This window comes from Coturnix japonica, chromosome 23, assembly GCF_054131305.1.
Source record: "Coturnix japonica strain WE chromosome 23, WE-NBRP24, whole genome shotgun sequence".
NCBI lineage: Eukaryota > Metazoa > Chordata > Aves > Galliformes > Phasianidae > Coturnix > Coturnix japonica.
This window is the reverse complement of record NC_140685.1, coordinates 2,405,349-2,430,180: the sequence shown is the minus strand read 5'-3', so window position 1 is coordinate 2,430,180 and position 24,832 is coordinate 2,405,349. Positions and strand designations below refer to the sequence as shown.

Sequence of the window (24,832 nt, the reverse complement as noted above, 5' to 3'; positions counted from 1 at the left end):
ATGCAGAGATCCAAACCGAACACGTGGCAGATCCATGCCCTTCCCGACAGCTTCCCACCAGGGTGGGTGTTCCTGCAGCAGGAGCATATCTGGCCACAGCAGCTCTGAAAGAGCAGCAACTGGCCCAGTAAACACCAATACGAACTGGGGGCAGCCTGCTGGGTTACAGCTCTGCCCAGCTCTGCCCTGTGCTTCTGCTGAGCATCATTAAAACACATGAAGACCCCAAAGTGATGCCTGCAGGGCTCAGGCCAGACTGAGGTGCTGGGGCACAGCAGTGTGTGATGGGGGGCTCTGATGGAGGGCACTGCCACTTCCCACTGTCAGTGATGATCTGCATGCAGCCCTGAACTGCACAGCATCCCGACTAATGCCTGCTGACAGCTTGCTGTGTGATGCAGCAGTGTTAACCCCTGCAGTGCTGGCAGCAGGAGGGCAGGGGTTAATTAGATTGGAATGCAGTTTAATCGCAGGTTCCCTGAGCTCCTCACTGCCTGCTCTTACAAAGCGATGGAATATGACAAATATTTATCCCCACTCTGGCTGCAGCCCTTTATCTTCCCACATCACCATCAGGCTTTTCCAGCCTGGCGTTCAGCAGGGAGCGTGTAAGCAGATACTATATAAGGGTAAAAGCTGGTTTGGGCAGCTGTCAGCTTTTGCATTCGCTGCATTCCTGGGAGGAGAGGTTAGGGGAGGAGGAGTGGGGCAGGGGTGCTCCCAGCACCCAGGTGCTGCTCGGGTAGTGGGGAGCACGATGCTCTTGGTGGGCACAATAAGGGCTTGTGGGCCCCCAGCCCCACAATGGGGATGGACCTGGTGCCAGGTGCTCCTCTGCAGCCTTATAGTTGCCTCCTTTGCAAGACTGGGCTGGGGGCTCTGTCCCATAAGGTCACTCTATTCCTTACTGATGTACCCGTGTCCCTGTGTGCAGTGTCTGTGCTTGCTGCTGAGATGTTTCCTTGCCTGCTGCATGGCTGAGATTCGTTGCTTTCTATCAGCCTGGAGCTCTGCAGGCCTTCGTGAGCTGTTCCATCCTCAGGCAGTGTTTGCACCACACAAAGCCACCACTTCTCAGTGGGTGCTATTTAAACACAGCACTGTGAAAGCGCTCTCCCTCTCGACTCATTTCCACGTGGTTTTACCCTAAAAAATCTCTTGACTCAGCCAAGCTGTCCTGGAGGCATCTGTGGAGGCTGAGCAGAGAACGATGCAAAAAAGGGGTAGTTTATTTTTCCCAGGATCAGGTTTAGTTTCTGCTCAGTGATGAGGTGTTGGTGCTGGAATAACCATATATGTATCAGCTTATAGCACAGTGCCTGATCTATGGCACCTGAGGGCTCTGCAGCTCTCCTATGACACATGGATACTCACTGGCAGAACACAGTAGGCTTCATCTTCCAGCAGGAGCAGCCCTTCCTGCAATGCCTTCAGCAAAGTCAAAGGAGACAAAGGTTATATCTGGGGTAATTAATAGCCTGCATGTTTGTTTTGCAAACAGCCTTTTCAGACGGTCAGACCAATCGCACCTATCTTGAACAGGCAAGAAAAGTCCAATTAAATATAAAATCATCCGATCATTTGCAAATCAGCCTTATCTTCTTCCCAGGGCTCTGCAAAGCACCGTCACTGTGGTGCATGGCCTTCATCTGCATGGCTGAGATGGGAGCAAGTTCTAAAGAATGCATGTTAGACCCTGGTTTCTTTGTGGCCTGTGGGCTGCATCCACATCACGGTGGGAAATGGGAATGGTACTTGTATGGGAGCACGATGGTGTCATGGGGATGGGGGGAAAGATCACAGGAATGAAGGGGTGGTCGTGGAGATGGGAAGAATGAGATTATCACAGGGATGGGAGATGGCCATGGGAGTGGGGTGATGATGGGAATGGGGCAATGATCAGAGGAATGGGATGACCGTGGGATGGTCAGAGGACTGAGGATATGGCTGTGGGAATGGGGAGACAGTGATGCTCACAGAAATGAAGCTGTATTGAGATGTCCATGAGAACGGGGTGATGCTGATAGGGACGGAGCATGGCCATGCTGAATGCACTCTGCCTCCTGGGAAGCTGTGCTCTTTGAGCCCCTGCTGCCATCCCATGGAGTGCTTCCACAGGGCTGGTGTTTCAGTCCCTCTGGGAGCCATTTGGTGGTACCCAAGTCCTTCCAGCCCTTCCCTGTGTCTGACTCCCTGTGCTCTATTTTCAGAGCTCACAACCTGGTGATGTGCTGAGGGTTGACTGCTCCCAGGTCTGCTCATCCTTGCCCCCAGGGAACTCGAAGCAGAGATTGATTTTCCCATCCCCTCTATCCAGCCCAGGGCTTGGCACACCAGCCAAACCCTTCCCAGGTCGATGACCGCTGATAGCTGAATATTGGCTTGCTAATTAAACGGGTAGGGTTCAGTCAGTCATTAAATGGGATTGAATTAAATTGAATTAGATCATGGCTGGGGGCTACATTGCAGGGTGAGCCTGGCTGCCAGGGCTGTGCTGGGAGCTCCCTGCACAGCAGACCCAACTGGCACACGTGGGCTGAGATTTGCTGCGATAGGTGACCCTGTGATGGAGGATTGCACCTGGCAGGAGCATCCCTGGATGCACTGCACTCATCAATGGGCTTCAGGGGAGGGGTTCTCAGCTGGCCTCAGCCAGCAGCAGGATGCTGGTGTCTGTGAGCTCCAGCTGTCCTGCTCTGAAGCCAAAGATAAAACAGAAGCAGAGGAGGATTATAAAGACCAGCTGTGTTGTACAGACCAGACCTGTGAGTGTGGTATGATAAAACATTGTGATAATGGAAAGAGACCTCCTTTTCCCCTTTTATCTTACCCCTTGCACACTGGTGAACTGGGTGATGACAGAGATCCTTCATGCCTGGAGGACCCAGAAGTGATGTCTCAGCACAAACAGAAAGGACTAGGCAGCAAAAGAGACATAACTCAAAGAAATGGGATTCCACTGAACACGGGAGATGCGGGTGGCTGGGATGTGCTCCTCTGCACTGTTCCGTGCTGATGGCACTGGGATGTGCCTGAGCTGGGGATACCTGGGGCCACCATCCCAGCTGGGTTGTTCCCAAGCACAGCCCCAGCCCTGTGCATGGCAGAGTCAGTGCCAAGCCTAGAAGCACTGAGGACAAGCACCTCCCAACTAGAATTTGGGTCTCCTGGTGGGTACCTGGACGCTGGCCCAGGGGCCAGAATTATTTATGTGGAGCCCAAAGAAAGGTCAGGGTGCCAGGATGCTCATGTGAGCAGGCAGCAGCATGGCTATAAAAAGCCCCATGATCACTTTCCAACTGGTGATTCAACAACAAATGCAAAAGTAATATTGAAGCTGCCTGCTGTGCCAACTGCTGGCTGTCGGCAGCAATAAAAATGCTGTAAATCAGCTCCAATTAAATTTAGGCTGTATGGAGCTGGGCAGGAGGCTCTGGCTGAAGATGGGAAACTCCCCGGCACAACGAGATCACCGTGGCAAACCCTGCACGCTGTTACTTGCCGCATGCAATGGGTGATGGTTGGTGCTGCAAGACTGTAGTTTGCTTTGGGTTTTATAGAGTTGGGAGAGTTGAAAGAGGTGGTGTCTGAGCACAAGGTGAGATTTGGGAATGGTTTTCTTTCTGGAGCTGGGATGTGCAGTGATGAATTCAGTTCCTAGTGCTGGTGCTGCCCTGCCACTGATTTTGTCCAGGGCTCCCCCTGCAGCTCAAGACAGACTGGCCCAAGTGTCCCTGCAGCTCTCAGCATCTCACCCTCTCACCATAAGCCCTGTACCTGTGTCCCAGCTTTGCTTCTCTGCTCGTGGACACAGCCAAGGTTATTGAGGGCATAGCGAGGCATTGCATATGGGAACTTTTGGATGTGATGCATCTCAAAACTGGGTTTGCCCAGCTATGAATGGGGCATTCATTTCAGATCAGAAAGTGTTGTGGCAGTGTGGGAAAGGGGCAGGAAGGACGGGGAGTGGATAACCAGGGGGCAGATAGGACCTACTGCTGGGGCAGCCAAGGTAGCTGCTGTACAGATACAAACATATCGGCCCTGCTCATGGCAATGGAGATGGCGCATGAGGGAGCACACTGCCAATGAATCCTGCATCTGAAAGAGGGCAATCTTTCACATCAGGTGAGGAAGGTGTGACAAGCTCATCCTGTTTGCATCCAGGCACATAATATGACAGGAGGATCTTGTTGGGGATCTGCCTGCTCCCATCTGGCCAGCAGAGCCCAGCAGCTCCCAGCCCTGCAGCGTGGAGCTTGGGGCCAATCTCAGACATGGTGAGCTGTGCAGGAGGAGAAAGATCTTACAGACACGTTCCTGCTTCCCGGGGAAAGGGAGGCTCAGGGTTCGGGTATTTTAACAGGCTTGTGAACAAGCCCTCCTTTTCCTTCAGGGAAGAGAAACGCATGCCAAGCCTTGTGCAGGGGGTGGAAGGCGAGGTGGTGAAAATCCTGTTCTACCTTCCCAACCTCTGCTCCTTGCCAGCGGGATGGATGCAAGAAAGGGGAAGGAAGAGAGGAAGCAAGGAGTGGGTGAGCACAGGTCCCCATTTGGGTCTTGCTCCCAACATGATTGCAGCAGGTTGACAGGAGCCAGTCTCATCCCACATGCTCCACGTCATCTGTTCTCCTCTGAAGGCACCAGTTGGAGTTCTGCAGAACACCCCGTGTCTTGCACAGGCTGTCATACATGGCCTCATGCTTGTTGGAGGCTCACTGGGACAGAACACCCATCCTCTGCCACTTGGGCCTTGCCTAAGTTGCTGCAGAGGTGGCTATTTTTGCTGATGTGACATCAGGTTCACAGCAGCCCGTCCCACAAACTCTTGTGCAATCCCCTTTGTGAGTAAGAAGCAGACTTTCCATTCCCTATTTAGTTAAGTTTTTCAACTCTCCAGGCCTCAAATATATGGTGGGTGAGACAATGAAGCTCATATTTGGTGCTGACCTGTTTCAGAACGTTTCCTATTGACATGTATGATAATAAAAACAGCATAGCCGGACAGGGCAGCGTGCCTGAAGAAATAAAGTGTAACCTCATCTTACTGTGCTTTGTTACATTGCGGGAAGCTTTGAATCTCAAGCTTTAAGCACAAGGCTTGAATTTCCAAGCTCCTGCCACAAACATGTTTAATATAAAGTCGTTTTACTATAGAATAGCTTTTATTTTATTGCTATAAACATACCTGCCTGGGTTTTGAAGCTGTGTAATAAAGCATTTCTGCCTTTTCCTTCTCTCTGAAGGTATCGAAGTGCGTTAGGCACGATGTGATCTCACCACTGAGATGGCTGAGAGCGAAACCTTGTTACTGCATGGAGACTGAAAGGGATGGAAAGAAACTGCATCAGCCACAGCGAGCCAGGGTTTGAATTAGAAACCAGATTCACAAGGATTTCATTGCCATGTCCCTTGTCAGCACAGATCCTGCATTAAATACTTAATTCTGGCTCGTTATTGTTCGGTACATGGAGTTCCCAAGGACAGTTTGACCCAGAAAGGTGCTGAGCTGTCCTGCTTAGCGGGGCTGGGGGATCCTGAGGGAGCTGTGGGCCCTGGGGGTGTGTCCTAACGCAGACACAAAGCAGGGCAGGGAAAGGCACAGGATGAGGCTGTTCTGCCTGCGGGATGCTGGATGTGACACCAACACACGGCTCTGCTTACCGTGTGTTATACTTACTGTATAGCGATGTGTTGCTGTGGTGTTACATTCCCGGCCCGGTCCCTCCTGAGGGGGGGGCGCGTTCCCGCCCCGCTCTGCGGCACCGCGCGCACCGCCCGCTGCAGCGCCGTGAACGCGCCGCGCCCCCCGCCGGGCCTGCTGCAGCGCGGGGCGAGGCTCGCCGTGACGGGCGTGGCGAGCGTCCAATGAGAAGAGAGTTTAAAACCGAGCGGCCAATGAGAGCAGCGGGGCGGGGCGAAGCGAGGAGGCGGGGTTTGGAGGGTAAGCGTGCGGAGGTTGCTATGGCCGTGGCCGCGGAGAGGCCGCGCGGCGGGCCAATGGGCGAGCGAGCGGCGGAAGACGGACGTGTGAGGGAACCAATGAGCGCGCGGCGTGCGGCGGCGGCGGGGGCGGGACTCGAGGCGGCGGCGAGAGGGGGGCGGAGGGCTCGGTGTGGCGCTAAAGGCGCGCGGCGGGCGGGGGGCGGAGCGGAGCGGGGCTGAGGAGCCGGCGGGCGGCGCGAGCTGCGGGGAGCGGCGCTGCACACACAGGTGGGGCGGGGGGCAGCGGCATCCACCGCTCCGTGGGGCGGCCGAGGGAGGTTGGTTGTGGAGGTGGGGGGGGATGGCGGCCGGGATCGGTGCGGCGGGAGGCGGCGCTGAGGCGCGGGTCCGGCACACAAAGACCCCTTGTGCGGGCCGGCCGCACCGCAACCAGGGGAGGTGGCCATTTTCTGCCGCTCCGCAGCCGGGCCCAGCCGGGGCCGCTGCCCTTTGTCCTTCGGGCCCTGCCGAGGGTCCCGCGGGCCGCCCGGCCCGGCCCCGACCCGCGCCCTTTTGTTCGGTGCCGGAGGGGGGGGGATCCCTCTGGATCCCTCGGTGATCGAGATCCCTTGTTATCCCTCCTCCCGTTGAGCAGCGCCGGATCCGTGCGTGGGAACCGCGTTCATTTGGGTATCCCATGTAAATGCCATTGTTCGCGGCGCGGCCCCGCGCGGGGCGAAGCGCGGGATCCTTTGTGTGGGCGCCGCGGGGCTGGGAGCGGCGCTGCGGGGCGGGGGGCGCGGGCCGAGACCGGCCGCGATTCATTTCGGTCCCCGCAGCGCAGTGAGGCCTTGGGGCGGTGCGGGCTCCCATCGCCTCGTGTCCGTCCTTGGCCGCTCGTTGCTTTTTCCTGGCTGTATCTATTGCACGCAGGGTCCTCTCGGTGTTTTCCTTTCTCCGCGGGGTTCTCCTCGCTGAGGTTCTAATGGAATACTTTAAACGTTGAGTCATCGCCTCTGGGGTTGAATTAGACGGTGTGTAGTCGGCGGTCTGATCCTGCACCGGGGGTTCGGTGCACTCACGTTGAGGTTTGTTCTCCTTGATGTGAGTGGAGGAGCGACCATTGTGCTTAACTGCACGTTGGATGCGTTGCAGAACTGCCAGCAGTGTGTGCATGCCTTGGTGTGATGACGAATGAGGTTTGCAAAGCCTTCCTTGCTTTCACAGCTCTCCTGCTGGGAGAGGTCACCATGTGCTCAGGTAGCGTTGCCCATCAGTAGTGGGACTGCACGATCAGGCAGCGTTACCCTGTGCCAGGTGACAGCCTTGACCTTGCTGCTCTTAGACCCACAGGCTTTGGATGTGGCAGCGTTGTTAACTGAGGGTGCTATGGCCTCCCTCCTAAACTGATGCCATTAGATACAATGAGCCTGCCGAAGCTCCTATCAGCAGCTTTTCATTCACCTTCAAATAATCTGTGAAGCTGCTGGATCAAACGTGACTCCTCAGCTCGCTGCCTTGTGCCTCAAGGTAAACTGGAGAGCTGAGGCATTCCTTATTTTTAATGTGGTAATGTCATTTTGTTCACAGTTGGCAACAGAAGTGAGCTGTGGAAATGTGGAGTCTTAAAGCTTTAGGATGACGATGAGCTTGAAGGCTTGTTGGAGCTTCTCAAGTTCTTGTTTGTAGTTGAAAGTCAACACTTTGTTAAAGTAAACGGCCTGGTGTCACTCATTCAGCTCTTTCTATGTGTAGAATGTTAGTTATTTATGATATTTGCTATAGTACAATGTAGTACAGTAATATCACCTCTCCTATTTTAACTACCAAGGTGCTTATTGTTCTTATGGTTCATGCCATTGCTGCAGTGTCTATAGCTGGTGTTCAACCACACTTGGTTTGTACTCTAGTGGGTCTGGATTGTGTGTGAAAGATCATTGAGTTTGGACAGTGATTTAATGATTCAGAGTGCTGCTGCAGATAGGGGCACCCACTTGTATAGCAGCTTAATGCTATGGAAAGCTTTCATGCTATGCCATCACCCAAGGGAAGATGCAGACATTGCAGGCAGCCCATTTAATTGGTGTCACAGCTCTGTTCATGGATTGTATGTTCAATATGTAACATGCTTCTTGCTTTTCTTTATCCCTTTGCGATGTGCAGGGTAACTGATAGAGGACACCTTCCCTTCCCACAATGGCACAGAGATCTGGGCAGGAAGATCCCGAGAGATACCTCTTTGTGGACAGGGCTGTCATCTACAACCCTGCCACCCAGGCTGATTGGACTGCCAAGAAGTTGGTGTGGATTCCTTCAGAGCGCCACGGTTTTGAGGCAGCCAGCATCAAGGAGGAGAAGGGGGATGAAGTGTTGGTTGAACTGGCAGAGAATGGAAAGAAAGCGCTAGTCAATAAAGATGACATTCAGAAGATGAATCCCCCCAAGTTCTCAAAGGTGGAAGACATGGCAGAATTAACCTGTTTAAATGAAGCCTCTGTGTTGCATAATTTAAAGGATCGCTATTACTCTGGGCTCATCTATGTAAGTACTAATTACTGGATTCATTACAGTTGCTCATTCAGCTAAAGTTTATCTGATTGCCATTCCATTCTTTATGTGAAATGGAGGAAGTGGGTCTTGGCTCTGATTTTTGGTAACGTAAATGCTTTGTGTCCTTTGGATCAGCCCCGTGTCTTTTTCCATGCCGTGTGCAGGTCAGGAACTCTGGTGTCATAAACCAAATAATAAAGATTTCTCCTATGGAAATAATTCTGCAAGCATCTTTCAAAAATAGAATGCTAAATGGCAGCTCCGGGTGCTTAGCTCATGCGGCTCATTAGAGCACTTGCCTCAGACATGCTTAACTGATACAGTGAATGGTATCAAATGGCTTGTTTGAACTGAGAGATTACAAAACCGAACTTTGCTGAATAACTGCTCTTTAATTGCTCGGATGAATAAACATGTATCTTGTTTTAACTCGCCATTTATTAAAAATGCTAATAAGAAGTGAATGAAAAGCTGGGAAGTGCTAGGAATGCAGGATGTCTAATATCAGCTCAGTGGGCCAGGAAAGTATGTGTTCAAGTGCTTACTATCAATAAGATCCAGCTTTCTTCTTCAGCACTCATTGAAAGATCTGGTTTATTGCCATCCTTCCTTTGAGTCAGGAATCATGAAGCCACTGGTGCTGTGTCTTCCTTGAGCAGCATTGAGTGCTGTCTGGCTCTCAGCTCAGAGGAGCCCCTTGTCTTGGTGGGCTCACTGCACAGTGCCTCGTAGCTCTTGGTGATAACTCGGGCTCAACAAACAGCCCTTCTGTCTCAAGTGACTGGAACATGTGCTTAAACACTTGGCTCATTTTAATAAGTGCTTGTTCTGAAGCTTAAATCCATTTTTATGTAGTTCTACTAGTTAGTTGGCTCACTTCTGTCTATCTAAGTGCCAGCAGACCCTTGGTAATGTATTGATTTAATAGGACTCTTCATACCTGTGCTTCTGCATTAACTTCTGTGTGGGTTTTTGCTTTTTGCTATTCCAAGGCCTTCCCCCAAGAGACTTAGAGCTGAGCTCAGCAAAAAAAATGCTTCTGGAATGCTTCCTTTAAGCTTATAAGTAAACTGAATGGATAATTAGTAAGGAGCGGATTGAGAATTAAAAGTAAACAAGCTGATAAGCCAAATATTGTGTGTGTATCAATCATAGTGCTGGTTATGGAAGTCATTACATCCTCTCTACTAATATTTCATTATAATGAGAGCTAAAAGGTGTAGACCTTAGATTGGTGCTTGCTTGGACTTCTAAGGGCTCCATACTTGAAATGAAACCACAGATGTTTCTGGAGGATGGTGCTGAGAGCCTCTCACTCTTCACATAGGCCAATGTGCTACTGTGTTACTTGGGATGAATGACAAACCAAAAGCCTCTCTGTCTTGCTCAGGGGGCAGCTTGTCCTATACTGGAGTTTGTAATATATTATGTGCAGCTCACCTATTTCTACCCCTCTCCTGCTTCCTAAAATGGTGCTTTCTGTTTTCATGTTTGAGCTGTGGAGGTGCAGGCTGTGGAACTTGGTTCCTTGGCACTGAGGGACTGCTGTCACATAGGAGGATTACTGCATCCGTATGTTAGTGCTGACCTCCCCCGCCCCCGTGCTGGAAGTTGGTTGGGATCAAGAAGCTAATGGATTTGTTGGCCTTAACTGAAGGTCTGAGCCACAGCAACATTGCTGGAGGATGCTGCCTTTACCAAGAATAGTGTGTATCTGGAATAATGGCTTATTTAAAGTTAAAACTCTGCTTACTTTGTGGAGGAGGGGGGAAACCGCAGTCAGAGGCTGAATATTGGCAAAGAGAATAGGAGCTTCAGCAGCACCTTGAGCTGATGGGATTTTTAGTGCAGTTCTGGTCTTCCTCAAGGATCCCTATGTTCCCTCAGCCTTGCACCTGCATCACTGCTTCTGACTGCACACCCAGCAGCCATTGCTATTGCCTGGTAACCTGCTGATGTGCATCTGGCATGAAAAACCAGAGTTAAGATGAAGTGATTTATAGGAAACCGACCATGGCAAGAATCAGTTCAAGTCATGTTTGAATTCCCAGTTGCTCTGATAATAACCAAACTGATGTTCATTTTGGTGCTGACCTTGAACAGCTGAGAATAGTGGTGGTGAATCTGATGTGCTTTCTATTAATTCCTAACTGGTAACATACAGAGTTGCCTTTCTAGGAAGAAGGTGAGACTGTCCACTGGTGTGGAGTCATTTCCTTTCAGTCCCTAGAAAGGAAACGAGCTGTTAAATCTGACTGGCAAGTCTAGTAATCTATCAGTTACCTCTTTAGAATGGAACTAGTGGAGGAGCAGGATGTGCTGACTAAATCCAGTAGGTGCCAAGTTGTGTGAGCTGAGCTCTGGTGCTTGTCTCATCGAGAAGAGATCCATGCAGCATCTAGGAGGGATGGTGGGGAGTCCTGGAACTTGTAGCATCTCTGGTATCTGTCCAGAGATAATCTTGACCTCTGAGTTGTGTCATTACTGTGTGGGTGGTGAGTATGAATGGAGAACTGGAGACTGATGGTTTGTGAAAGTGTGTTGTCTGTACTCAGTCCTGCCTTCATTTCTGATCTCTTCATGATGGCACAGAAGACAAAAGGTCGCAGGGTTTGTATGGGATATGCTGGGAAGAGTGGTTGGAGAATGAACTGTGGTAAGCCCAGCCTCCATCTTTAACATCAGCTGTTCTGCTGCTTGTTGTAAGGTTTGTTTTCAGCATGGCCAAAGAATATTACAATATCTTTCCTAAAGGAAGTCTATTATTTTTGCAAGTTATTCTGTATCATGCTGTATTCACACAAATGGGGCAAACCTGTCATTATGGCTTCTTGTACAAGGACTTTTCTCCTTAACCCAAGGACAGTTAAGCATGATCCCACACAATCTACAGGTGATCTGTGCTCATGCTGATTCTATGGTGAAAATCCATATCTTACGCTTTTCTAGGTATACCTGCATTTCTTCTGGTAGGGCTGCATCATGTGGATCTCTAGTACTGTAGACTGCCTGCTCTGCTCTGAAATGGCCAGTCTTAACCCTAGCCTCAATGGGTAATTAGTAGTCCCCTTCCTTGTTGTAGGTCAAGAGCTGGAGGCAGTTGATCATGAGGGAACCCAGGGGAATCCCCAAGGGCTGAGAGGCTTTTGGAATGGTTTGGATCAATAGGACTGGGCTCAGACTGGTTATATGCCAGTTCTTCAGCGTCCTTGTGCCTTTGGTCATGAGCTTTGGGTTTTTAGCTTGAGTGAGGGAACATCTTTGTTTGCAGTAGCATTTTTACATGCGTGTCTTTACAAGACTTCTAGCTACCAGCTCTGGATCATTGTTTCAAAGTCACATCAGGTAGATGTGATTTCAGAGGGCAGGCTGAGGGAAAGTCTTTGAATCAAATGCTAAAATAGAGGCATCCACTGGGAAGAACCACTTGTAAGGGTCTGTCAGCTTTGCCTTCATGAGGTTCTGGGTTCCCTTTGAGCAGCTTCTGACCTCCACACAGCCCAGCATGGTGTTTGAATGTAGGCATTTACTGTTTGCCTGTTGACCTGCTGTGCTGTGAGCTGGGGGGGTTCAGGAGTTGTGCTACTCGTGACTCAGACAGCTGTGGTGTCAGTTTGCTGCTTCAGAGCAGGGGCTGGAGCTGTGACTTTGGCTGTCAGAGCTGGAGCTGTCACCTTCCATTGTAGCCCTGGGACAAAGGGGATGTTTGAAATGGAAGTCTGGCTTGGTTGGGAGGGATGGGGCTGCCATGGGGGGATCACCAAGTAGGCAGAATTCAATCTGGAAGCAAAATGCAGGGGGAAGAGGTTCTGTGCTTGATAATATGGAGGGGAAAATACAGAGCTGCTTTGATGGAGAGCTACAAATAGTTCTCCAGAGGAGTTTCTGGTGTAGGAGGAAACATTTTCTCCATCTTCATCTGTGCTTCATTATCAGCAATGCATTAAAGATCACAATTCATAAAGATTATATATAGATTATACACAGTCACGTCAGCTATGTTTGAAATTAGGTTTCTGTGCAGAGCTTACTATCCAATTTGACTCATGGCTGATGAGAAGAAGAGAACTGTTGCCATATGTATGTGTGGTTTTTACTTCTATTTTTTACCATTTTCTGCTGTCTGTACTTAGAAAGAAGAGAGTTTCTGTAGGTGACTAATCTCACACTGCTGGGAGTCCTTCCATTTCAGAGCAAGGTTTTATTTTTCATGAGCTCTGAATTGAAGTGAATTTCAAGGTATGCTACATCACTTCAAGACCTGTGCAAAGCAGGTCAGGATTGTTCCTGGTCACTTGAAGTGTTTCAGTGCTTTGGTAGCCAGCAGTCTGGATGCAGCTTTTGTAGTATCTCGAATTTCTTAAGTCACTCTGAAGCATTTCAGTAAGTGCAAATGCAGCTGACCTCGGAGATCAGGAGTGTAAATACCTCCATTCTGCTGGGTGGAAGGTAAGTTGATTGCAATATTGCAGCATTGGCAGGAATTGGAAGGATCAAGCTGATGACTGTACTAGTCCTGAGACAGGAGTGGATGAAACTTACCAGCAATTTGAAGCTCTGCTTTTGTCTCAATGCTTCCTTGATGGAAAATAGAAGGGAAAAAGAGAACCTCTTGCCCAACTTACCTACATAGATTTTGTTAAAGCAAATGGACTCTTTCTAAATGAACAAGTGAACTTAAACAGGATGGATCCTGCACAGGTTTGTGTTTCCAGGAGAGAAGAAGGCTCATGTCTGAGTTGTGGGGCTGTATTTGGCTGAGGGAGGGGACGCTGATGTGGCTTACTGATATTCCACAAGCCATGGCAATAACTGCTTCCTGACCTTGTTTGGTCAGAAGGATTGAAGCCACTGTCTGAGAAACTGTTGGTTTTGTGCTTAACCCAGTTCTGCTGTTCCTGTGGAAGAACAGGGGGATGCTGAGGCACATTGAGGATCCAGCTCTGAAGTCTTTTGAACTCAAAATATGGATCATTTCACCACCCACCACTCAGTTTCATTTTAGCAAAGACTTTTCCAACAGGGTTGGAAGCTGTGCAACTCCAAAGGCTTCTGGAACCTTCCTGCTAACTACTGCTCTCTACATACACTTCTTTTTCCTACCAGCGAAGAAGAAAATGTGCTCATTATTATGGTTACAAACACTTTGCTTGATGTTTCTTATAAGTGTTACCTCCATAAATTGATCTGCAGCCCAATTTTTTTCCCCCCTCTGTACTTTCCATTTTATCGGTGCAGAAGAGGGGGGAGAACAATAAATGAGCTGCAGTCCCAGCTCCAGAACCTGCTTTGGGGAGCAGCTCTCAAGCTGTAACCTGTTTCTTCTTATGCCACTGTTCCTGTGAGGCCGGAGCATAACCTAGAGCAGTCAGTGTAATTATATAAGCTGCTGTGTTCTAATTGTTTTAATTTTTGCGCTGGTCCAGATGGGAGAACTTCAGATCACTTTGTTACACACTGCTAACAGCAGACCCTGCAGGAACCTTGGGTCTGTAGCTTTGCTTCAGCATGAACCAGTTGTGTGGGTTCTGCTACTCGATAACATGCACTGATGCTTTGGGTTTGAATTGATGGCTGCTTTGACCTCAGAAGTTGCTTTGAGGTGAACTCTGGTTTATGGAAGGTTCATAAATGTGATCAAGTTGAGTTTTGTGTAGCTTTACACTTTGTAAGAGAAATCCAAGATGTTTCTGGGAGGTGTATTAAAGTATCTTGTCTCTTGGCAAGAAGGGATACAAAGTTTGATAAATATAATGTGATTCCTTTAGTAGTGGTAGCACAGCAGCCTACAGAGGTGCAGTAGTTTGGTTTATGGACTGGTAAAACAGTACCTTCCTTCAGCTGACTGCTCACATCCAAGGGAGCCCTTTGAGCCCTGTGCCTGCAGCAGGCAGCCTGAGGTGAGCTGGGCGCTGCTGTACAGCCCTGCAGAGCCTGCCGAGGGGATATTAATACTATTCTGGCCCTGCTGTGAGCTGGGATCATGTTTTCCCCATCAGGCTCAGCGTGGTTGGGGCAGTCACGCTGTGCTCAGTGACGCTGCTGTCAGTCTGAGTGGGGAGCTCTGGGTGGGGCATAACCTGTGCTGCCAAGTTATATTATCTTTTTTTCCCCTCTTTTTAAACAGTCTGAGGCCTGTCAATGTGACAGTGTAATGCTAGTGAGCTCCCTGTCTGCAGTGCTGGCTGCAGAGCACATCTGTAGGCTGTGCTGTTCTCCAGTTTGGGCGGTGTTTTTGCTTTAATAGCTGTGTTCCCTGTGTCATCCCTGCAGAGATCTTGCCCTTCAGCTGCTGGGCTAGCAGTCAGGGCTGCTGTCCCTATCCAGCCCAGCTTCTGTCGGGCTGAGGCTTATGCTGCTCCATTGTGTCTGTCACCCTTTCCAGTGTCTCTGACCTCTACTTGCTGGATACCAGTAGGACTGAATTATTTGAGCTAGCAGTTTGTGCAGATATCTGTGTTAATTCAGGTTCCAGGCTGCCAACTACTCTGGCTGGGGGTGATGGTGCTGTGCCAGATGCTGGCTGGGCTGCAGCTGTGTCTGGTGGAGGATGTGTTCATCTCCAGGCCACAGCCTATGGCTTCTACCCCTCAGGGGGCTGAAGAGCTACATCCCATTCTGTACAGTGTGAATTTCAGGTTACCTGGCTGCATGGGGAGTAAGGCTGTATGTGAGAAACACACCCAGCACAGAGGCTTGAGTAAGGTTTGGAGAGTGGAAGGCAGCAGGTGCGCAACCTAAGGAGGTAAAACTGGACAGAGGAACTATGATGTGGTGTTGCAGCTTTCCTATGTGGAAATGGGAAATCATTTGCAAACATGTGATTCAGGTCTTGTTTTCTAGGCAAGGCACTACAATTAGCAGTAGGGGATACCCAGATGCTTATTTCAGATTAATTATTTACGTTGTAGTGGACTATGTCTATCACTTTCTGTATTTGAGGAACTGCAGATAAGCATTGAGCTTGGATACTGTAGTGAGGCAAACTGTTGCATTTCTCCCATTAGAGAACTGACCTGCATCTTGTTGATGTGCTCTGAAACCACTCTTTACAGAGGCCTTCTTCTGATGTCGGCACCAACCTAGCTATCATAACAGCATTTTCCTTGGTGGAAGAACTGCAAGGCTGGACTGTTAAGCTAGAGAGCTGTACAAAGGTTTGGACACTTGCCACTGTGAAGGTACATACACAGCGAAGTTTTGATGTGGCTTTGCACTTGGGAGCCTTTCCTGCTCTGAAGCACTGGTACCAATCAGTAGGAGTGATCCTGAAGGTGAAACTCAGTTCTTTTGTGTCTGAAGAGTTCAGATAAGGTGAGAGGTAACTCTTTCCTGTTACCAGTGTGGCACTGGTAAGCTGCACTTGAAGACCACAAACAGTGATGCTCAGTGCCTGACAGATACATGTGTCTGTCTCTTTCTCAGGTTGCTTACTGCTAGGAATATACCATAGCTTTCAAGCAGGCTGAGCTCTGCAGTCTGGGGTAGCATACCAAAATCTGAGTTAAGTATATATTACTGGCTTAAAGCTTGTAAGCATCTGGAAATATTCAAAGGCACAATTAGTGTCCTGAAGGAGAGTTTGTGCACTGTCAGAGCACTGCTTTACTATTTGTCTCTGGAGCTTTGCCTAGAGAGCATGCATTCCAGCAGGCAGTGTTGCTGTTGCTCAATATTGTCTATATCCTATTCCTGTGCGAAGCAGAAATGTATTTCAAGCAGCGAGCTAGTTTATAGCTGATTACACAGTCCTAAGGTGAGTAAGCATCTATACTCCAGCTTTTCAATGTACAGACCTGTACATACATATAGACCCTGTATGCTGAAACTTGAAGTCTGGTTCCTCATCCGGACTGGACAGTTGCTGTAGCTCTGCAGTGCTCAATTGGAACTAATTTGTGTCTTCTGGCAGAGTTTGGGCCCTGTGAAGCAGAGGAGGCTCAGGGTATCACTCTGCCTTGCCTGGATCTGAAAGCTTTGGGCACCTGCAGCAGCTGCTTGGGGATAATTATTGAGCAGGGTGTCTATTTGTAAGGCAGGTGTCAGTATAAATATATATATATATTCTCCTCCACCTGGTCACAAAGAACTTTTTCAGTGCATTTTAAACAATCTATTTATCTTGCCTTCAGTTTGTCTGTTTCCTTTCCTTTGGGGGATCTTGGTGCCATCTTTCCTCAAATAAATAACTCTGTAATGTAGCGGTGTTCTGAAAGAAGTGTGACTTCTGATTCTGCAGGGAAAGTACAGGAGAGTGAGTGGAGTGACAGGTATGCAGGGCATTGAGATGGTGGGGCTTGTGGTACTGCATGTAGGAAGGCTCTCCTATGGTGGTGATTTAGTGGTCAGTGATACAAATTTATTCTCCAGATGAATGAATCTCAGCATTGGTGAAGGTAGTGTACAGTTTGTTGCTTATTGGGGTCCTTCCAGGTTCTCTGATTCTTGTGATGATCACACTGGGAAGTGGTCTGGAAAGGCTTCCAGGTTAGATGTTATCAGTAGAGCTCAGGAACTTGTTAAGTTTCTTCCATAAGACATTAGTGAGGCAGCTGCATCCTTGGTAAGGTGTATCCCAGTGAGGTGAACCCAGGTCTGTGGAGCTGGATAGGTGACAAACTGTGAGCAGGGCCCCAGGTGGAGCTGGGTGAAAGGTTCCAGAATCACCCTGTATGAACAAGCTCCACTGGATTATGCCTAATTGACTGTCTGCGTGAACAGAGGATGAGCTGGGAGCTGACCTGGCTGTAGGAATTCTTTTCTCATGGGCAGATCTCATCTGCAGTCAGCACTAAGCTGGTCTTCACCATCCAAAGTGACCATAGCAGAGAGATCTGGCACAGCTGCTGCTTGCTGATTTGAAGCAGGTGGTTGCAGGATGGGTGGATAGATGTGTGCTTTGCTGCTTTCTATCATTGCTTGAATAGTGGAATGATAAAACAGATTTATGGTGATCTTTGAGTATCTTCATATCTTTGGTACTGCTTGTAGATGAGTGTGGGTGACCTCATTTGGCTCCTTGGTCAGCTGAACCATGCTATTAAAGTAACCGTCCTGCCTTCCCTTTCCATTATGATCTCAGTAGTGGCTATGAATGCATTTGGTCAGGGAACTCATTCTATTACTAAGAGTTCTTTTTGAAAGTTATCCTCCAAGAGGAATTGCCTGCTCATAGGTTCCTGCCAGGGCAGCAGTGCAGGCAGGAGGGGCAGTGGTAGGGCTGGATGGGAGGCCAGAGAGGGGCTGACCTCTTGCCAAAGGCCCTTTGCTTATGCTGAGTTAATAATATGTTGTTCGTTGTGCTTGGGTCAACTGGGCTGATAACATCTGTTTCCTTTCTTGTGAAATACATACATTATTACCAAAGATGTTTGGCTAGGTGAGGCGGTGCAGTTCTTATCATCCAGCACATCAGAACAAAGCAGAGATTCCTTTCCAGTCAGGACATCTGATGTAACACTAAGTTCTTTTCCTTCACTGATAGCTCCTGGCTCAGTTCAGAGGTTGCCTTCTGCCTGTACTTCCAGGATCCTTTGTATGTCCAGAAAGAACAAAGTTCCTCTTCTTTCAAGTAAAAAAGAGTTTTAAATTAAGAAGTGCTGTAAGATTCTTGTGTTGCCTGTTTAACACCACGTAGGCTCCCAGCAGCTGTCAGTGAAGTCTGGGCTAGCTATAGCTGTTCCCTCTCCTAACAGCCTGTAGAGGCAAGAAAGTCTTCCTGACTCAGAAAGATGCTGCTTCTGTCAGAAGACAGCTGGTCTCTCTTGCTAACGTTCCCATGGTGCTAAAGATGCTAATGGTGTTAATGGCTAAAATGTGCTTCCAAAACTTGATATAAAATCTCTCCAGTGATCTTCATTTCATAAGAAAACATCACTTGGGATGGGTTTAGAAAGGCTGGGAGCCATTCTTGTGCCTTGGATGCCTCAGTTCAGGGAGATGCTATGAGCTTTCATTTTGGCAGCGTACAAAGTTGTCTTCCTGTTACCTTGCCTTTGTTAGTGAAGCCCTTGCAGCCTGGCCTTGTTTGCCTGTTCTCCTTGCTGGGCAAAGGGAGGCTTGATTATCTTACATCTCTATGTATTAATATGTATAACTGCTGATATTTATGTATCATACTTGTGCGATAACTTCTGTAGAGCAGAGATTGATATTCCAAATTCATCTTGATAATTCATTCATATGGAAATACGGGTCTGTATGTATCACTTGCGACGTACACTCAATTTTAATTATAATACAAAAAAAAAGAAATAACAAGAGTGAATTCAAAGAGAAGTGTAAAAATTATACATGACTTTCTTGATATGATGGCAGTTCTGGTTATTTCTGTTCAGTATCAGCTGTAAGTGCAGGTAACAGATGCTGTCTGAAGGGCCTGGCTGCCCTGTGCCCAGGATGGGAGAATGGAAGGGGGGAGCATCTCCAGGAGGGATTGCTTTGGGCCATGGCATCATAGGAAAACAGTAGGATGGCAAGAATAGTGATTGGGAATAATAGTTTTTTTCCTTATCCAAGTTATATAACAGAATAATGATATATTAGCCTAAATGACTAGGGTTTGCTACTCGCACCAAGTCTCTGCTCTCCGTTCTTATCAACCGCTGTCAGTCCCAGATAAAGAATGTATGAAGAATGTGATGTCTTCTTTTTGCTTAAGTCTGCTCTTCCACAAGTGGTCCTTCAGTACAATGCATATTTCTGTATCAGGGCAATAACTCTGAAGGTATTTAGTAGTTGATTTATTTTTCCCCCCTGTGTTGTGTGATACATAAAATCCTTATCCTCTATTGAAAGCTCTTGGTCTTTCCTTTAAGAGTTCCTAGAAGATGATGACAGGGTAAATCAATATTCCAGGTCCTCCAAGTATAAAAAGGAAAAGGTGTGTTACTGAAAGAGCAGAACATCAAAAGGTGCCCGTAATTCTTTGACTTTATAAGTAGAAAAGAGACTTAAATATCTGTGGGAAGGAGATCAGATGTTCTGCTTCTATATTTATTTACGTTGATTATCTTTAAGTGACTTTTAATGCAGGTAATTAAAGAGCTTTTTAATAGAACTATAAACCAGCGGTCTGCGCATAGTGTGTACTTAAAGTTCTTTGACAAAAGGGCCTTAATTTTGCTCTATGAGAAATATGATACAGCCTGTGAAAAATGCCTTGCTCCTTATGTTTCTAATTCACTTCTGTGTTTATTAACGGGAACTTTTTTTTTGTTCTTTGCTTTTTTTAAGACCTATTCAGGGCTGTTCTGCGTAGTTATAAACCCTTACAAGAACCTCCCGATTTACTCAGAAAACATTATTGAGATGTACAGAGGGAAGAAGCGCCACGAAATGCCACCACACATTTATGCCATATCCGAGTCTGCGTACAGATGCATGCTGCAAGGTAAGGATGTTAATGTTATTACAGTCATTCAGTGAATCTCGACTCTTCAATGCACCTAAAACTTCCAGAGTTTTGGAAGTTCAGGAGTTCATTTTCCTGCTGTGTTGTAGTTCCTAACACAATCTCTATTTCCTCTTGTACTCAAAACAAAGGATGCTCTCTTACCTAGAGACTTCAGCTTTTAGACCAGAAGTAACTTGGAGCTTGACCCCTCACTGGTGTGTCTGTCTGCCTTACTGTGGTACAGAAGCAAATGGATGCCAATAGGAGGTATGCTGTGCCAGCTGGGGGCACTGGAAGTTGTAATGGAAATACTTACTTCTAAAAGCAAAAGAGATAAGATTGATGTCAAAAGTTGTAAGTGCCCCGGCTTTGAATGAAGTTAGAATGGGAGAGGAACTGAAAGGGGAAAGCTGAGGTGTAATGGCTTGGGTTTTTCTGCCAAACTCGCATGGGTTATGTCTATAGCAAAGTGGAGCAGATTTATGGTGGGCACTTTGAATTTTGGAAAATAAGAATAAAAATAAAAAAAAAACACCAGTCTTGTAAGTATGCTGAAAAAAGTAAAAGCATTAAACTTGTACAACTGCTCTTTTGACACAGCGTTAGGTGGTTCTGTCTGTACTGGGTCATGGCTTACACTGGGGTTACCTCAGTGATCCAGAAACACTGTGCCTAGGAGAGTGTGTGTAGCAAAGAGAGAGGCCTGAATATCTTCCAGTGTCCTGCTGTACGTTTGTATTGAAGAGAAGCTACAGCTCACAGTGCGCCTGCTTGGAAGACTGGCATAGGGTTGAGAGAGGTTTATTTGTAGGAATCTGTAGTGATTTCTGGATAAGACTCCCCAGTTTAAAAGCACAATGTCTTTTGGAATTGCAGATTCTTGAGACAGAGGTCATCTCATACAGTGTAAATCAACATCAGCAGTTCTTGAGCTGCAGATGCTCTCTATGTATCTGCTCACCAGTACCAGTTCTTATGTCTGGAGCTCTTGCTGGGCGTACAGATTTTGTACTGAATTTAGGAGACTAGTTTTAAAGAAAGAAAAGCTTACATATAACAGTATGTTTGGTTACAATCTTGTTTTCCTTTCATACTGATATATCTCTATTCACGTCTTTCAGTGCTTGCTTTTTGATAGCGTGAATTTTTCTCTCTTAAAAGAATGAGGGCGTGGATTAGAATAAAAATAGCTGAGAGCTGAGCAGCAGGATCTGTGTGTTACAGAATGATTTCTTCAAGGTTAGCTAAATCTGTGTTTCTAGTATCCTTCACCTGTATGGAACTGTTCCCTATTTATTTTAGCAAAAGATTGCAATCAGGCAGTGAAATTTCACTTGCTGGTTTGCCTTCACAATTGCTTTGCTGAAGGTAAGAAAGAGCTCAGGAATAGATATTGGTAGGCAAAGATTTTACTTAGCAAATTGTTCTTGCCTAATTGGGTTAGATCAGAAGAGACCTCCAGCAGAAGAGGAAAAGCAGCACTGCTTCTGATTTGGTGGTGTCCTCAGTGAATAGTTTACAGACGTTGGCTGTGCTGTGGGAGAAAGGTGGAGTACAGAGCTCTGGAGGTATTTGCCTGAAGTATGAGACATGACTATTTATATTGGTGATTTGCCTGGCTTCTCGTATTCTTGTAAAGCAGCGATGGGCTGTGATGAGATGTGATGAGAATGCCTGGTGAACACTTGTGTGAATTGGGATGAGTGGAAGGGAGGGGTGGCTCTGCTTCTGCTTTAGCGTTGGGCCTTGGCTTGCAGAGCCTCTGAATGGGACCTGCTAAACAAAGTAGTGCTTGGGGGAGCTCAGTTGGAGCCTACGAGTAACTTTAGCTGTTACAGTTGCGATTTATCTAATAATTCAGAGTATCAACTTGTACTTACCATGATAGTAGGTGACTGTAACTGTGTTCAGCTTATTTTTTTGGTTACCAGTTTGCAGCACAAGACCAAGTACAGAATGTGTCTGTTGTTTGGTGGGGACAGTTAGGTTTTTCTTCATAGCTCAGTTCATACAATTGACAGTTTCCTTAATCTATTTATTCCTTATACTTTCCTCTAGACTTGGCCATAAACTGATGGAACAGGAAGGTTGTACTGGAAGCTTTTAGCAAGTAGAAATATCTTTAACCAAGAGCTAGCTGTCTTCATTGCAGCGCTTCAGGTGAAGTCATCAGTGGTCTCCACTAATGGAGCCTTATTGAAGCACAGTCCTTGACATAGATGCTTCTTCTGAGCAGTTATTAATGTGGTTGTAAGATTGTTTCTGCAGTTCCCATCCCTGTTTGTGTATGTAATTATTCTGGAAGGTGTAGATAGGATGGTAAAGGGAGAGTGAACTTGGGGGTAGGGAGTTGTTAATCCAGCACTACTGCAAGTAATTGTTTTGCTACTGTAGCATCGTTAGTTTCTTTTGGTATAGATGACTACTGAGTCCAGTATTTGACTTCTGGAATTTAATTATTAGGATTCAAAACTGAGATTGAAGCCATTGGAATGCTGTTACGTTGGATAATATGGCCATAACCTTAGAGAATACCCTAACCATTAATTTAGGTCAATGAAAGTGGCTTGGCTGTACTTTCCTGGCCTGCTCAGTGGTATTTTGTGCAGTGTAATCTTGTTTACTTTTCTCATCATCATAGCTACTAATTTTCCAGGTGTTGGTGAGATGTGTTTACACTGATCACCAGGATACTTGGACTTGAGCTGCGTCTGAACGACCTGATTTCATCAAACACAGCTCCCATATGCTGGTAGTGAAGGGCAGCAAGTAAACTGCTACTCAGTAGTTGAGCCCTTTCATGCCTTTAGTTCAGAGCTCAGATGGTGAGAGATCAGCTCCACATTTCTGCTGAGCTGAGGGTTCCTATGTTCTTTGAGCCTTAATATTAAGGAAAATAAAGATTCAGGTTGTGAAAGCAAAGGGGTTTTTTTTTGGTTAACAGAAACAGAGCTGATGCCTGTGCATCTGAATAGGTTGTGTCTGAATAGGTGCTCATCGTTTTAGAGGCTGTTGAAGTGCTCCATTTTGTTAAGCTGGTGATATGCACTGGGCGTTGCACTTCACAGCACTCTTACAAAAAGGCTGTATATGGAGAGTGCTGCAAACTGCCAGCCATCGAGCTGCTGCACTGCTCATCCCCGTGAAGAATTTCCTGTTTGGGAGAGCCATCATCGCAGGTCAGCTCTCATCTTGCCCTCCAGTGGGAAGCAGAATGGGCTGGAATTCGGTTTGGTATTTGTTAATCGAGGAGGACAAAGGGGGAGGGAGGGGAAAGAGCAGGGGAAGCAGAATATGCTCAGAAAGCCCAGTCTCTCATTTCTGAGAGCAAATAGTAATCTGCAGAGTTATGTGATAGCTTACGCTAATTCAATACAAGAAAGAGGGAAGTGGAAAATCACTTTTAGGGCTGTGTTGCAGATGGCCAGTTCAGCTCTGGTGTGCAGCTGTGATGTGCTGAGGATTTGAGGCAAGCTTTGCAAAGAAAAAGCAAACCTCAGTGATTGCTTGATCTCATAAGCATTGACTTTGCTGCAAGCCTTGCAGTAAAGATGGAGTGCAGGCAGTCTGTTAATGCCAGGCGGGACTCAATTCGTTCTGATTATGACAGTCCGGATTTCTCTTCCGGAAAGCACTCATTACCTGCTGTCCTGACCTCAGAAGGTAATAAGGTGCAATTCTGCTTTACATGCTGGGTTTCCCCTCCACCTCCCCTACTAATTAATTTTCAAAGCAGTGTAGTGGTAGGCTAAGTGCTACTTCACAGGTGATTGAGTGGATTTCTCTTGTGCTTTCTCTTCATTTTCTTAATGTTATGTTGGAGCTGTCAGTACACATAACCCAGGGGCTCCTGGGCTTATTGAAGCTGTTTGGCCCTAGACAGAAATCCTATGCATTTATGCATAGGGCTGGGGTTGGCATGCTTCACAAAGGAATCCTAGACAGAGCTTTTCAAAGCTGCTGGACGGTTGACATGGTCATAAGGAATTGGTATCCTAATCCCTGTGACAACATTGACCTTAATTCTGTTTGGTAATACAATTTGTAAGACGTGCTGATGTCCCTCTGCACTGCTCAAACATGCAGGCACCGTGCTACAGAAGTTTGGACTGGGCCAGGATTTTCTTTAGGAAATGATGATAATTCCTCTATGACTATCTTTTTTTTTCCATCCTTTTTTAACAGCAGAGGCTTGACCTGGTTGTGCAGGCAGCAGTGACAGAACTTTTCTCTGGTGCTTTTGCCATATGAGGCTCCCTCCTCTCCTGCTGTACTTCTCATTGAAGCATGGCATTGTCTTCTTATGCCTCTTTATTCGCTGAATCTGAAAATATACATTGCAGGATGTATTAAGGCAAACTTGGTTTGCTTTTGGTTACTGAAGACCTGCTTGCCTGCCAATATTACTCTTGTATAATTATGCTTAGTCTCTCCTTTTTATCCCGTTTCCCTGAGGACGTCTTGGTGAGCACTAAATTAGCGCTGATATTTTCGGACTGCCTTTAATCCTGTTCCAGGGGAGCTTTATCAGCAGCTGTGCAATAGGTGAAGGGAGCGCTGGGTGCTGGTGGAGCTGGCAGTGCCTGCAGATGCAGTGCTGCTCACTGTAAAATAGCATTACTGACCTGTATCTTTAGTTAATTCCCATTGAAATACTTACTTCTGGGAACTGCTTTTCTCTTCTTATTGTATGAAATAATTCAGAATAAAATGTGGCAACTCTTCTTTGTAGGACCTCTACATATTTAGATGGCAGGTTGCTGTGAGAGTGAAAAGCCTGACTAGCATGCCCTGTTATGTGAACAGCACATAAAACCTCTTAAATGTGCAAGTAATATTCTTGATGTTTTTCACTGTGTATCTCTTGAGTTATCAGAAGATACCTCAGTGTTCTTTAGCTCATCGCAAGGTGCAGGATGGCAGGGACTGAGCAGAGCTGGCTGCGTGGCAAAGGATGTGATG

The 24,832-nt window shown here is 47.2% G+C and overlaps 1 protein-coding gene and 1 long non-coding RNA gene across 8 annotated transcripts in view; one reads left to right on the top strand and one right to left on the bottom strand.

Moving 5' to 3' along the window:
- Positions 1-63: 63 nt before the first annotated feature.
- LOC146757313 (uncharacterized) lies at positions 64-5,816 on the bottom strand. Its single transcript, XR_014936928.1, has 2 exons — positions 5,681-5,816; positions 64-5,322 (listed from the first exon to the last, which is right to left on the bottom strand). It is a non-coding gene; the product is annotated as an uncharacterized LOC146757313 (long non-coding RNA).
- A 334-nt stretch (positions 5,817-6,150) lies between these two features.
- Positions 6,151-24,832, top strand: part of MYH10 (myosin heavy chain 10) — an 82,137-nt gene continuing 63,455 nt past the window's right edge. For 4 of the 7 annotated variants that reach the window (XM_015879768.2, XM_015879766.2, XM_015879767.2 and 1 more), the window contains exons 1-3: positions 6,151-6,213; positions 8,089-8,466; positions 19,711-19,867. In XM_015879768.2, the coding sequence (XP_015735254.1) occupies positions 8,122-8,466; positions 19,711-19,867 (502 nt within the window). In that variant the 5' untranslated portion in view covers positions 6,151-6,213; positions 8,089-8,121. Of the gene's footprint in view, positions 6,264-8,088; positions 8,467-19,710; positions 19,868-24,832 lie in introns of all 7 variants that reach the window. The other 3 variants (XM_085523252.1, XM_085523251.1, XM_085523250.1) reach the window with 1 other exon arrangement.